Source organism: Zosterops lateralis (genome assembly GCF_965231275.1).
Source record: "Zosterops lateralis genome assembly, chromosome: 38".
NCBI lineage: Eukaryota > Metazoa > Chordata > Aves > Passeriformes > Zosteropidae > Zosterops > Zosterops lateralis.
The window spans coordinates 373,489-388,550 of NC_139798.1; the positions used below are offsets into that span (position 1 = coordinate 373,489).

General features: G+C 40.9%; 1 protein-coding gene across 1 annotated transcript in view; it reads right to left on the reverse strand.

Annotated features, from left to right (window-relative positions):
* The window catches only part of LOC310921940 (importin-4-like), a 41,522-nt gene that overhangs the window by 21,745 nt on the left and 4,715 nt on the right, over nucleotides 1-15,062 (reverse strand). Inside the window, exons 3-7 of the mRNA XM_083882203.1 lie at nucleotides 13,325-13,426; nucleotides 12,295-12,378; nucleotides 11,040-11,183; nucleotides 9,028-9,081; nucleotides 1,296-1,413 (exon numbers count right to left, since the gene is read on the reverse strand). Of these exons, the coding sequence (XP_083738329.1) occupies nucleotides 1,296-1,413; nucleotides 9,028-9,081; nucleotides 11,040-11,183; nucleotides 12,295-12,378; nucleotides 13,325-13,345 (421 nt within the window). The 5' untranslated portion in view covers nucleotides 13,346-13,426. The remainder of the gene's footprint in view (nucleotides 1-1,295; nucleotides 1,414-9,027; nucleotides 9,082-11,039; nucleotides 11,184-12,294; nucleotides 12,379-13,324; nucleotides 13,427-15,062) is intronic.

Consider the following 15,062-nt stretch of genomic DNA (forward strand, 5'->3'; position numbering starts at 1 on the left):
TCCCAATTTTTCCCCAATTTTCCCCCAAATTTTCACTAAATTTCCCAAAATTCCCATTTTTTCCCAAATTTTTCCCAAATTTTCCCCAAAATTCCCTGAAAATTCCCAATTTTCCCCCAATTTTTCCCAAATTTTCCCCAAATTTCCCCCAAATTTCCTCCCAATTTTCCGCAATTTCCCCCAAAATCACCCAAATTCCCAAATTTTTCCCAAAATTCCCAATTTTTCCCCAATTTTTCCCAAAAATTCCCCCAAAATTCCCAAATTTTCCCCAAATTTTCCCAATTTTCCCCCAAAATCTCCAAATTTCCCCGCAAATTCCCACTTTTTACCCACTTTTCCCCAAATTTCCCGATTTTCCTCCCAAATTCCCCCAAATTCCCCCGATTTCCCCCAAAATTCCCAAATTTTCCATAAATTTCCCCAAAATTCCATGAAAATTCCCCAATATTCCCAAATTTCCCCTAAATTCCTCAAATTTCCCCCAAAATTCCTGATTTTTCCCCAATTTTTCCCAATTTTTTTCCACATTTCTCCCAAAATTGCCTGAAAATTCCCATTTTTTTCCCCAATTTTTCCCAAATTTCTCTAAAATTCCCCCAAAATTCCCAAATTTCCCTCAATTTTTCACAAATTTCCCCCAAAATTTCCACTGAATTTACAAAAAACTCCCCAAAAATTCCCAATTTCCCCCAAAATTCCCAAATTTTCCCCAATTTTTTCCCAATTTTCCCCGAATTTCCATCCAAAATCCCCAATTTTTTCCCAAATTTCACATTTTTTATCCCAATTTTCTCCAAATTTCCCCCAAATTTCCCAAAAATTCCCAATTTTCCCCAATTTTTCCCAAAAATTCCCCCACAATTCCCAAATTTCCTCCAAATTTTCCCAATTTTCCCCCAAAATCTCCAAATTTCCCCCCAAATTCCCAATTTTTTCCCAAATTTTCCCCAAATTTCTCCAAAACTTCCCGATTTTCCCTCAAATTCCTCAAATTTTCCCCAAAATTCCCAATTTTTTTGATTTCTCTCCCAAATTTTTCCCAAATTGTCCCCCGAAATTTCCCAATTTTTTCCTCAAAATTCCCAATTTTTCCCCAAATTTCCCCCAAAATTCCCAAATTTCCTCCAAATTTTCCCCCAAAATCTCCAAATTTCCCCCCAAATTCCCAATTTTTTCCCAAATTTTCCCCAAATTTCACATTTTTTCCCCAAATTCCCCCAAAATTCCCATTTTTTCCCCCAAATTTTCCCCAAATTTCCCCCAAATTCCCATTTTTCCCCCAATTTCCTCACCCAGGGCCTCGAGCAGCGTCTCCAGGAGGAACCAGGATTTGGGGTCGGGGTTTTGGGGATCCCAAAATTCCCCCAAAAGTTTCTCCAAAGCCTCGGCCACGACCCCCAAAACCTCGGGCTGGAAAATAGAGAAAAATCGACCAAAAATGGACCAAAAATGGAGAAATTTGGCCCCAAAAAATCCCCCCAAAATGGGCCAAAAATTCACCCAAAAATGCCCCAAAATTGGACAAAATTGGTCCAAAAAATTCCCAAAAAATTCCCCAAAAATGCCCCAAAAATGGACAAAATTGGTTCAAAAAATCCCCCAAAAATCCCCCAAAAATGGCCCCAAAATCCCCCAAAAATGGCCCAAAAATGGACAAAATTGGCCCAAAAAAACCCCCCAAAATGGCCAAAAAAATCCCCCCAAAATGGACAAATTTGGCTCCAAAAATCCCCAAAAAATTCCCCCAAAAATGACCCAAAAATGGCCCAAAAATGGACAAATTTCGCCTCAAAAAATACCCAAAAATGGCTCCAAAAATGGCAAAATTTGGCCCAAAAATCCCAAAAAAATGGCCCGAAAAATCCCTCAAAATGGCAAAAAAATCCCCCCAAAAAGAGACAAATTTGGCCCAAAAAATGCCCCAAAAATGGCAAAAAATCCCCCCAAAAATGGCCAAAATTAGGACAAAAAATGTCCCCAAAAATACCAAAATTTCCCCCAAAAATGGCCCAAAAAGGGACAAATTTGGCCCAAAAAATCCCCAAAAAATGGGATTTAAAAATGGCCAAAATTAGGAAAAAACATCCCCCCAAAAAATTTTAAAAATTTCCCAAAATTCGGCCCAAAAATCCCCCAAAATTGACCCCAAAAATCCCCAAAATTTCCACCAAATTTTGCCCGAAAAATCTCTTAAAATTTGCTCCAAAAATCCCCCAAATTTAACCAAATAAATCCTCAGAATTCGCCCCAAAAATCCCTAAAATTCAGCCAAAAATCCCCCAAAATTCTCCCCAAAAATCCCCAAAATTCACAAAAAACATCCCCCAAATTTGCCCCAAAAATACCTGAAATTCCCCCCAAAATCCCTCAAAATTTGCCCCAAAATTCCCCAAAATTCACCCCCAAAATTCACCCCAAAAATCCCTCAAAATTCACCCCAAAATTCTTCCAAAAATCTCCCGAAATTCACCAAAAAAATCCCTCAAATTCACCCCAAAAATCCCCAAAATTTCTGCCAAAATTCCCCAAAATTCGCCCCAAAAATCCGCAAAATTTGCCCCAGAATTCCCCAAAATTCTCCCCAAAAATTCCTCAAAATTCCCCCTAAAAATCCTCAAAATTCACCAAAAAATCTCCCAAAATTCCCCCCCAAAATCCCCCAAAATTCACCCCAAAAATCCCCCCCAGGGCTCCTCCCTTGGCCCCGCCCACTTTCCCCTCAAGCCCCGCCCACTTTCCCCTCAAGCCACGCCCACTTTCCCCTCAAGCCACGCCCACTTTCCATCAAGCCACGCCCACTTCCCCCCTCAAGTCACACCCACTTTCACTAAGCCACGCCCCCGGTTCATTTTGGCCACGCCCCCTTTTGGTCTCTCAGCTCCTCCCAGTTCATCCCAGTTTGTCCCAGTTCATCCCAGTGACCCCAAATCCCCTCCCAGTTCCCTCCCAGTATAAACCAGTAACCCCAAACCCGCTCCCAGTAAGGCCCCAGATACTCCCAGTCCCTCCCAGTTGATCCCAGTAACCCCCAAACCTCAAACCAGTAACTCCCAGTTCCCTCCCAGTTCAATCCCAGTTCCCTCCCAATAACCCCGAGTCCTTTCCCAGCCCCTCCCAGTCTAAACCAGTAACTCCCAGTAACCCCAAACCCCCTCCCAGTCCCTCCCAGTCCCGTCCCAGTATAAACCAGTAACCCCAAATCCTTTTCCCAGTTCATCCCAGTTTGATCTCAGCTGCATTTCCAGTACAAACCAGTAGCTCCCAGTTCATCCCAGTAACCCCAAATCCACTCCCAGTTCCCTCCCAGTATAAACCAGTAACCCCAGACCTGCTCCCAGTAAGGTCCCAGTTCATCCCAGTGACCTGAAACCCTTTCCCAGTAATGTCCCAGTTTATCCCAGTATGGCCCAGTCCAAACCAGTAACCCCGAGCCCTTTCCCAGCCCCTCCCAGTATAAACCAGTAACTCCCAGTAACCCCAAATCCCCTCCCCATTCTTTCCCAGTTTGTCCCAGTTCATCCCAGTTCCCTCCCAGTTCCTCCCAGTTTATCCCAGTAACCCCAAACCCCCTCCCAGTAAGGTCCCAGTTACTCCCAGTATGACCCAGTCCCCTCCCAGTCCATCCCAGTTCATCCCAGTTTGATCCCAGTAACCCCCAACCCCCAAACCAGTAACTCCCAGTTCCCTCCCAGTAACCCTGAGCCCTTTCCCAGCTCCTCCCAGTTCATCCCAGTTCACCCCAGTAACCCCAAACCCCCTCCCAGTTCCCTCCCAGTTCAAACCAGTCCAAACCAGTCCAGACCTGCAGCTCCTCCCTGAGTTCTCTCAGCGCCGCCGCCGCCGCCCCCCGCACCGCGGCCTCGGGGTCTCCCAGCCCGGCCCGCAGGGCCCCCAGGACCACGCCCAGGTACCTGTGAGGACACGCCCACTTTTCATTAGGCCACGCCCACTTTGGCTCATTCCACGCCCACCCCATTAAAACACACTATTGATACTATAGGGAGTGTTAAGCCACACCCCTTTTAGATAAGCCACGCCCACCCCATTAAAATCCACTATAGGGGGTGTTAAGCCACGCCCCCTTTTTGATAAACCACGCCCACTCTGCCTAAGCCACGCCCACCCATTAAAAACCCACTATTGATTATCTAGAGGACTGTTAAACCACGCCCCTTTTTCAAGATAAGCCACGCCCACCCATTAAATCCAACTATAGGGGGTGTTAAGCCACGCCCCTTTTAATATAAGCCACGCCCACTCCAGTAAAACACATAATTGACAGTATAGGGGGGTTGTTAAGCCACGCCCACCCCATTTAAGCCACGCCCACCCCATTAAAACCCACTATTGGGGCTATAGGGAGTGTTAAGCCACGCCCCCTTTTAATTAAGCCACGCCCACCCCATCAAAACCCCTCTACTGACACTATAGAAAATTTTAAGCCACGCCCGGAACATTTTAGGCCACGCCCACTACACTTAAACATCACTGGGCTCAATATAAGCCACGCCCACCCCACTTAAGCCACGCCCACCTAATTAAATCATGCCTCTGTAGCCACAAGGGGGAAGTAAAACTCAATCCGCTTAAGCCACGCCCACCCCATTTTAAACCACACCCACCACCCTTAAAGAAGACTGGGCTCTGTGCAAGCCACGCCCATCTAAGTGAGGCCACGCCCAGTTCATTTTAAGCCACGCCCACCACTATTAAACCCAACCCACCATGCCATAAATGGGCTGAGGCCACGCCCACCAACCTGATGCTCCACCCACTGAGTTTAAGCTCCACCCACAGATAAGAAAATGTTTTAGGCCTCGCCCACAACCCTTAAACCCCACCCACAACCCTCAAACCCCGCCCTTTTCCCCATATAAGGAAGAAACCCCGCCCACAGCCCTCAAACCCCACCCCTTTCCCCATATAAGGAAGAAGCCCCGCCCCTGTTCCCATATACAGAAACCCCACTTTCTTCCCTTAAACCCCACCCACAACTGTTAAACTCCGCCCCTTTCCCATAAAAACTCCAAACCCCGCCCACTTTCCCCATATAAGGATGAAGCCCCGCCCCCTTTCCCCATATAAGGAATAAGTCTCACCCCTTCCCCTCAAGCCCCACCCCTTTCCCCTCAAACCCCGCCCCTTTTCTCCATATAAGAACAAAACCCCGCCCCATTCCCATATTAGGATTAAGCCCCGCCCTCTTTCCCCATATAAGGACTAAACCCCGCCCCTTTCCCCAATATAAGGATGAAGCCCTGCCCACTTTTCTCAATATAAGTACAAATCCCCGCCCCATCCCCTAAAACCCCGCCCATTTCCCCATAAAAGGCTTTAAACTCCGCCCATTTCCCCATATAAGGATGAAAACCCCACCCACAACCCTTAAACTCCGCCCCCTTTTCTTCATATAAGGATGAAACTCCGCCCCTTTCCCCTCAAACCCTGCCCCTTTCCCCCATATAAGGCAGAAGCCCCACCCCTTTTCCCTATATAAGGAATAAACCCCACCCCTTTTCCCCATATAAGGAAGAAACCCCGCCTCTTTCCCTTAAACCCCACCCATAACTCTCAAATCCCCATAAAAGGCTCCAAACCCCGCCCATTTTCCCCATATAAGGATGAAAACCCCGCCCACAACACTTAAACCCGCCCCTTTTCATCATATAGGGATGAAACCCCGCCCCTTTCCCCTCAAACCCCGCCCACTTTCCCCATATAAGGCCGAAGCCCCGCCCCTCTCTCACCGCCGCCTCAAGGTGGCCCCACAGCCCCGCGCAAGCGCAGTCAGCGCCAACAGCGCCCCCTTGCGGCCGCCGGCGGAGGCGCCTCGGCCCGGCCCGTCCAGGAGCGGCAACTTCCGGGTTCGGCCCAGAGCCAAAAACGGCGGGTTTGGACCCAAAAAAAAGGCGGGAAAAAGGGGGGAAAAAGGCGGGAAAAAGGGAGAAAAAGGCGGGAAAAGGTGAGGGGGAAAGGGGTGAGGGAGAAGAGAAAAAAAATGGGGAAAAAAGAGAAAAATGAGGGAAAATTAGTCAGAAATGGCTCAGAAATGGTTAAAAAATTATACAAAATCCACAAAATTTTCCAAATTCACCCCCAAAATTCCGGTAAAAACCCCCCCAAAAATAATTAAAAACCTCCAAAGATTCAAAAAATCCCAAAAAATTAAAAAAAATTACCCAAAATTGCCAAAAAAATCCCCAAATTTCCTCACAATTCTTTTAAATTCATTTAAAAATAAAAAAAATTCAAAAAAACGCCTCAAAAAATCCCCCAAAATTCACAATAATCCCAAAAAAATCCCCAAAATTCCCAAAATTTCCTCCCAATTCCCCTAAATTCTTTTAAAAATAAAAAAAAAATCCAAAAACTTGCCCAAAAATCCCCAAAATTTCCCGCAAAATTCCTTTGAAAAGCAAAGGAAAAAAAATTCTCAAAAATTCATTAAAAATTCCTCTAAAAAATCCCAAAAATTCCCAAAATTCTCAAATTTTGCCTCAAAAAATCCCCAAAATTCCCAAATTTCCAAAAATTCACAAAAACATCCCAAAAAAAATTCCATGAAAAAACCCAAAAAATTCCCCAAAAATTCCCAAAAAAATTCCCAAAAAATTCCCAAAAAATTCCCAAAAAAATCCCCAAAAAGTTCCCAAAAAATCCCAAAAAATTCCCAAAAAATTCCAAAAAAAATCCCAAAAAATCCCAAAAATTCCCAGAATTCCCAAATTCAAAAAAATTGTCCTAAAATCCCTCAAATTCTTCTCAAAATTTCTTTAAAAACCCACAAAAAATTCCCAAAAATTCACTAAAAAATGCAAAAAAATTCCGTAAAAAATCCCAAAAAATTCCCAAAAAATCCCCAAAAATTCTAAAAAAATTCCCAAAATTCCCAATTTCCCAAAATTTCCCAAAAAATTCCCAAAATTTGCCAAAAATTCCCCAAATGCCTCAAAAATTCTGCCCAAAAATTAAAAAAAATCCCATAAATTTACAACAAAAATACAAAAAAAATCCGTAAATAATCCCAAAAAATTCCCAAAAATTCCCCAAAAATCCCCAAAATTCCCAATTCCCCAAATTTTCCCCAAAATTCCCAAATTCCCCAAAAATTCCTGTAAAAAAAAACCCCAAATCCCCCAAAAATTTCCCCCAAAATTCCCCAAAAAATCCCAAAAAATTCCCAAAAAATTCCCAAAAATTCCCAAAAATCTCCAAAATTCCCAATTTCCCAAATTTTGCCCCAAAATTCCCCAAATTTGCCCCAAAATTCCTTCCAAAGTTTCTTTTAAACCACAAAAATTCCCAAAAATTCACCAAAAAATGCAAAAAAAATCCGTAAAAAATCCGTAAAAAATCCCAAAAAATTCCAAAAAAATCCAAAAAAATTCCCAAAATTCTCAAAATTCCCAAATTCCCAAAATTTGCCCAAAAATTCTGCAAATGCTTCAAAAATTCTGCCCAAAATTCTAATAAAAATAATAAAATCCCAAAAATTCACCAAAAAATCCAAAAAAATTCAGTAAAAAAATCCCAAAAAATTCCCCAAAAATCCCCAAAAAATTCCCAAAAATTCCCCAAAATCCCCAAAATCTCCAAATTCCCAAAAAAATCCCAAAAAATCTCAAAAATTCACTAAAAAATCCCCCAAAAATCTGAAAAAAATCTCCCCAAAAAATCCCCCAAAAATTCCCCAAAAAAAAAAACAAAAAAATCCCAAAAAAATCCCAAAAATTCCCAAAAATTCCCAAAAATTCCCAAAAATTCCCAAAATTCCAAAATTCAAAAAAATTGCCAAAAAATTCCTCAAATTCCTCCCAAAATTTCCTTTAAACCACAAAAATTCCCAAAAATTCACAAAAAAACACCAAAAAAAATCTGTAAAAAATCCCAAAAAATTCCCAAAAAATCCCCAAAAATTCTAAAAAAATTCCCAAAATTCCCAATTTCCCAAAATTTCCCAAAAAATTCCCAAAATTTGCCAAAAATTCCCCAAATGCCTCAAAAATTCTGCCCAAAAATAAAAAAAATCCCATAAATTTACAAAAAAATGCAAAAAAAATCCATAAATAATCCCAAAAAATTCCCAAAAATTTCCCAAAAATCCCCAAAATTCCCAATTCCCCAAATTTTCCCCAAAATTCCCAAATTCCCCAAAAATTCCTGTAAAAAAAACCCCAAATCCCCCAAAAATTCCCCCCAAAATTCCCCAAAAAATCCCAAAAAATTCCCAAAAATTCCCAAAAATCCCCGAAATTCCCAATTTCTTAAATTTTGCCCCAAAATTCCCCAAATTTGCCCCAAAATTCCTTCCAAAGTTTCTTTTAAACCACAAAAATTCCCAAAAATTCACTAAAAAATGCAAAAAAAATCCGTAAAAAATCCGTAAAAAATCCCAAAAAATTCCAAAAAAATCCAAAAAAATTCCCAAAATTCTCAAAATTCCCAAATTCCCAAAATTTGCCCAAAAATTCTGCAAATGCTTCAAAAATTCTGCCCAAAATTCTAATAAAAATAATAAAATCCCAAAAATTCACCAAAAAATCCCAAAAAATTCAGTAAAAAAATCCCAAAATTTCCCCAAAAATCCCCAAAAATTCCCAAAAATTCCCAAAAAAATTCCCAAAAATTCCCAAAATCCCCAAAATCTCCAAATTCCCAAAAATTCCCAAAAAAATCCCAAAAAATCTCAAAAATTCACGAAAAAATCCCCCAAAAATCTGAAAAAAATCTCCCCAAAAAATCCCCCAAAAATTCCCAAAAAAAAAAAAAAAATTCCCCAAAAATTCCCAAAAAATCAAAAAAAATCCTAAAAATTCCAAAATTCAAAAAAATTGTCAAAAAATCCCTCAAATTCCCAAAATTCCTCCCAAAATTTCTTAAAAAACCCACAAAAATTCCCAAAAATTCACTAAAAAATGCGAAAAAATTCCGTAAAAAATCCCAAAAAATTCCCAAAAAATCCCCAAAATTCCCAATTCCCAAATTTTGCCCCAAAATCCCCCAAATTTTCCCCCCAAAACTCACCAATTCCTTCAGGAGCTTCTCCGGCGGCAATTCCTGACCCAAAACATCCAAAACCTCGAAAAAAACCCAAAAATTTGAGTCAAAATCTCCCAAATTTGGGCAAAAAACCCCCAAAATTCTGAATTTTTTACTGAATTTGGTAAAAAATTCAAAAAAAAATGGGAAAAACAAAAAAAATTTGGGGAAAATCGACCAAAAAATGGGAAAATTTGGGAAAAAATTGATAAATTTTGGGTTAAATTTGAGGAAATTTTTATTTAAAAAGGGAAATTTTGGTGAAAAATCAGAAAATTTTGGGAAAAATCAGAAAATTTTGGGAAAATTGATGAAAATTTTGGGAAAATTGAAGAAAATTTGGGGAAATTTGAGTTAAAAAACGGAATATTTTAAATAATTTGGGTGGAAATTGGGCAAAAATGGGAAAATTTAAAAAAAAATGGGAAAAAAGAGTCAAAAATTGGGAAAAATTGGGGAAAATTTGAAAAAAAATGGAAATTTTGAAGGAATTTTGTTCAAAATGGGGAAAATTTGATTTAAAATGGGGAAAAATGTCCCAAAAATGGGAAAATTTGACCTGAAAATTGGGATGAAAATGGAAAATTCGGGAGAAAATGGAGAGTTGGAAATAAAATGGGAAAAACTGGGGAAAAATGGGGGAAAATTGGGGAAAAGTGAGGAAAAAGTGGAAAAAAAATGGGGGAAAAAAGGGAAAATTGGGAGAAAATGGAGAAAAAGAAGGAAAAATTTTGGGGAAAATTTTGGGGGGAAAATGGGGGGGAATTGAGGAAAAATGGAGAAAAATTGGGAAAAATTGAGTAAAAAATGAGAAAAAAATGGGGAAAAAATGAGAAAAATTGGGAAAAATGGGCAAAAACCCACAAAAAATTGGGGGAAAAAAAGAGAAAAATGGGCAAAAAATGGGGCAAAAGAAGCAAAAAATGGGGGAAAAATGGGGAAAAAAGAGAAAAAATGGGGAAAAAATGAGTAAAAAAAATGGGAGAAAATGGGAAAAAAAATGGGAAAATTTTTGGGAAAAGTGCGGAAAAAATTTGGGAAAAATGAGAAAAAATGGAGAAAATTCAGGGAAAAAATTGGGGGAAAAATTGGGGAAAAATTGGGGAAAAAATGGGAAAAAAATTGGAAAAATGGGGGAAAAATGGGGGAAAAATTGAGAAGAAGAAGGAAAAAACGGGAAAAAAAAGGGAAAAAATGGGGAAAATTTGGGGAAAAAATGGGCAAAAAATGGAAAAAAAATTGGGAAAAATGGGAAAAACTGGGGGAAAAAGGAGGGAAAAATTGGGAAAAAATGGGGAAAAAATTGAGAAAAAATTGGAGAAAAAATTGGGGAAAAATTTGGGAAAAATGAGGAAAAAATTGGGAAAAATTGGGGGAAAAAATGGGAAAAACTGGGAAAAAAATGGAAAAAAGTTGGGGAAAAATTTGAGAAAAATGAGGAAAAAATTGGGAAAAAATTGGGGAAAAAAATTGGGAAAAATTGGGGAAAAAATGGGAAAAACTGGGAAAAAATGGAAAAAAGTTGGGGAAAAAAATTGATAAAAATGAGGAAAAAATTGGGAAAAAATTGGGGAAAAAATTGGGAAAATAGGGGAAAATGGGGAAAAAATTGGGAAAAATTTGGGGAAAAAATGGGAAAAATTGGGGAAAAAATGGAAAAAAATGGAGAAAAAATTGAGAAAAATGGGAAAAAAATGGGGAAAAAATGGGGAAAAAATGGGAAAAAAAAAGGAAAAATTGGGAAAAAATGAGGAAAAAAATGGGAAAAAAAAAAGGAAAAATTGGGAAAAAATTGGGGAAAAAATGGGGAAAAAATAGGGAAAAAATGGGGAAAAATGGGGAAAAAATGGGGAAAATTTTGGGAAAAATGGGGAAAAAACGAGTAAAAAATCATGAAAAATCGGGGAAAAAACAGGAAAACCTCCAGAATCTCGAGAATTTTTTGGAAACTTGGAAAATTTCGAGTAAATTTTAGGAATTTATGGTTTTATTTTTACCTGAGCCGCAGCATGACGGGGACAAGTCCCTTGAGCTTCACCCCAAAATTCTTCCGGGTCGGGATTTTGGGGGCGAATTTGGGCACAAAGAGGGACCAGGAGGCCCCTGAGGACGAGGCTGAGGAGGCCCCCCCGGAGCAGGGCCTGCACCAGTATAAACCAGTATAAACCAGTATAAACCAGTATAAACCAGTATAAACCAGTATAAACCAATAGAAAAAAATCTGGATTTTTTTTGGTGGTTTTTGAGGCTTTTAGAGCGTCAAAATCGTCCCAAAATTGGTTTAAATTCATCCTAGTTCATCCCAGTATAAACCAGTGACCCCAAATCCCCTCCCAGTATAAACCAGTGACCCCAAATCCCCTCCCAGTATAAACCAGTGACCCCAAATCCCCTCCCAGTATAAACCAGTCTGGCCCAGTGACCTCCCAGTGACCACAAACCACCTCCCAGTTCATCCCAATTCACCCCAGTACAAACCAGTAACCCCCAAACTCCCTCCCAGTATAAACCAGTGACCCCCAGTCCCTTCCAGTACAAACCAGTAACCCCCAGTTCCCTCCCAGTTCATCCCAGTCCATCCCAGCCCCTCCCAGTCTCTCCCAGTATAAACCAGTAACCCCAAATCCCCTCCCAGTCCCTCCCAGTTCAATCCCAGTAACCTGAAACCCTTTCCCAGTAACGTCCCAGTTCATCCCAGTTCAATCCCAGTCCATCCCAGTAACCCCAAATCCCCTTCCCAGTTCATCCCAGTTTGATCTCAGCTCCATTCCCAGTACAAACCAGTAGCTCCCAGTTCATCCCAGTAACCCTGAAACTCCTCCCAGTTTCCTCCCAGTCCCTCCCAGTTCCCTCCCAGTCCATCCCAGTTCACTCCCAGTTCATTCCCAGTTTATCCCAGTTCACTCCCACTCCCTCCCAATTTCCTCCCAGTTCCTCCCAGTTTATCCCAGTCCACCCCAGTTCTATCCCAGTCCCTCCCAGTCCCTCCCAGTTTAATCCCAATCCATCCCAGTCCCTCCCAGTTCCTCCCAGTCTCTCCCAGTTCATCCCAGTCCCTCCCACTCCATCCCAATTTCCGCCCAGTCCATCCCAGTCCCTCCCAGTCCCTCCCAGTCCCTCCCAGTTCATCCCAGTTTGTCCCAGTCCATCCCAATCCATCTCAATCCCCTCCCAGTCCATCCCAGTCGCTCCCAGTCCATCCCAGTCTCTCCCAGTCCCTCCCAGTTCACTCCCAGTCCATCCCAGTCTCACCCTGGGTTTTTTCTGTGCCAGGAAAGTCACAGTGGCCAAGGCTCGAGTCCTCACAGTGTCACCCCTGCATTCATCCCCGGCCACCTGAGGGGAAAATCCCAGAGATTTCTCTCAAAATTCCCAAAAAAATTCCTGGGATTTGTCACAAAATTCCCAGATTTTGGGAAGGGTAGACCTGGTGTCCCTAAATCTGCCATTGACTTTAATGTGAGTAGACTTGTCCCTAAATCCACCATTGACCTCAATGGGGTAGACCTGGTGTCCCTAAAAGCCCCATTGACTTTAATGGGGGTAGACCTGGTGTCCAAAAATCCCCATTGACTTTAATGAGTAGACCTGGTGTCCCTGTACTCCCATTGACTTTAATGGGGTAGACTTGGTGTCCCTAAAATCCCCATTGACTTTAATGGGTAGACCTGGTGTCCTAAAATCCCCATTGACTTTAATAGGGGTAGACTTGGTGTCTTAAAAACCCCATTGACTTTAATGGGGGTAGACCTGGTGTCCCTAAATACATTGACCTTAATGGGGGTAGACTTGGTGTCCCTAAAATCCCAATTGATTTCAATGGGGTAGACCTGGTGTCCCTAAAATTCCCATTGACTTTAATGGGTAGACCTGGTGTCCCAGAATCCCCATTGACTTTAATGGGGTAGACCTGGTGTCCTAAAACCCCCATTGACTTTAATGGGGTAGACTTGATGTCCCTAAAATGCCCATTGATTTCAATGGGGTAGACCTGGTGTCCCTAAAATTCCCATTGACTTTAATGGGTAGACTTGGTGTCCCTGAATTCCCATTGACTTTAATGGGTAGACCTGGTGTCCCTGAATTCCCATTGACTTTAATGGGGGTAGACCTGGTGTCCCTGAATTCCCATTGACTTTAATGGGGGTAGACCTGGTGTCCCAAATTCCCCATTGACTTTAATGGGTAGACCTGGTGTCCAGAACAATTTTTGTGCTAAAAATCTCAATTTTAGGTTAAAAATTCCCAAATTTTGGCTGAAAATGGTGATTTTTGGGCTCACCTGGAGGCAAAGCTCCAACATGGGCCTCAGGTGTGGGATCAGGGATTCAGGATTGGCTTCCAAAATTTCATCCAGGACCTCGAAAGCGTCAGCGCCGCGATCCTGGAGCAGAAATTACCAAAATTTCCCCCAAATTTTCCCCAAAATTCCCCAAAATTCCTCCAATTTCAACTCCAAATTTTCCCACAAAATGTCCCAATTTTAGCCAGAAAACTTCCCCAAATTTTTCCCATTTCAGACCAAAATTTCCCCCAAATTTTCACAATTTTTGTCCCAAATTTTCCAATTTTTTTCTCATTTTCGCCCCCAAATTTCCCAATTTTAGCCACAAAATTCCCCCAAATTTCCCCATTTTTGCCCCAAATTTTTTCCCAATTTCTCCCAAACTTTCCCAATTTTAGCGACAAAATTTCCCCAAAATTTCCCCAGTTTTGTCCCAAATTTTTTCCCAAATTTTCCACTTTCAGCCCCAAATTTTCCCCCAATTTTTCCCCAAAATTTCCCCAATTTTCCCATTTTAACCCCAAATTTTCCTATTTTTGCCCAAACTTTCCCAAATTTCCCCATTTTACCCCCAAATTTCCCCATTTTTTGCCCAAATTTCCCCCAATTTTCCCAAAATTTCCCCATTTTAGCCCCAAATTTCCCCAAAATTTCTCGATTTTTGCCCAAATTTCCCCAATTTTCCTCATTTTAACCCCAAATTTCCCAAAAATTTCTTGATTTTTGCCCAAAATTTCCCCAAAATTTCTTAATTTTTGCCCAAATTTTCCCCAAAATTTCTCGTTTTCCCAAATTTTCCCAAATTTTTCCCATTTTACCCCCAAATTTCCCCATTTTAGCCCCAAATTTTCCCTCAAATTTCCCCAGTTTTCCCAAAGTTTCCCAATTTTTGCCCAAAGTTTCCCCAATTTCCCCATTTTACCCCCAAATTTCCCAAAAATTCCTTGATTTTTTCCCCAATTTTCCCCATTTTTTCCCCAAATTTCCTCAAATTTCCCCATTTTTTTCCCAATTTTCCCCAAATTTCCCCATTTTAGCCCCAAATTTTCCCAATTTTTCCCCAAATTTTCTCCAAAATTTCTCGATTTTTGCCCAAATTTTCCCCATTTTTTGCCCAAATTTCACCCAAATTTCCCAAAATTTCCCCAAATTTCCCATTTTAGCCCCAATTTTTCCCAAATTTTCCCCATTTTGGCCCCAAATTTCCTCCAAATTTTCCCTAATTTTCCCTCAAATTTCCCCAATTTTCCCAAAGTTTCCCAATTTTTGCCCAAAGTTTCCCCAATTTCCCCATTTTACCCCCAAATTTCCCAAAAATTCCTTGATTTTTTTCCCAATTTTCCCCAAATTTTCCCCATTTTAGCCCCAAATTTCTCCAAAATTTCTCGATTTTTGCCCAAATTTCCCCCAATTTTCCTCATTTTAACCCAAAATTTCCCCCAAATTTTCCCCAAATTCCCCATTTTGACCCCAAATTTCCCCATTTTAACCCCAAATTTCCCAAAAATTTCTTGATTTTTGCCCAAATTTTCCCAAATTTCCCCATTTTAGCCCCAAATTTCTCCAAAATTTCTCGATTTTTGCCCAAATTTCCCCAATTTTCCTCATTTTAACCCAAAATTTCCCCCAAATTTTCCCCAAATTCCCCATTTTGACCCCAAATTTCCCCATTTTAACCCCAAATTTCCCAAAAATTTCTTGATTTTTGCCCAAATTTTCCCAAATTTCCACATTT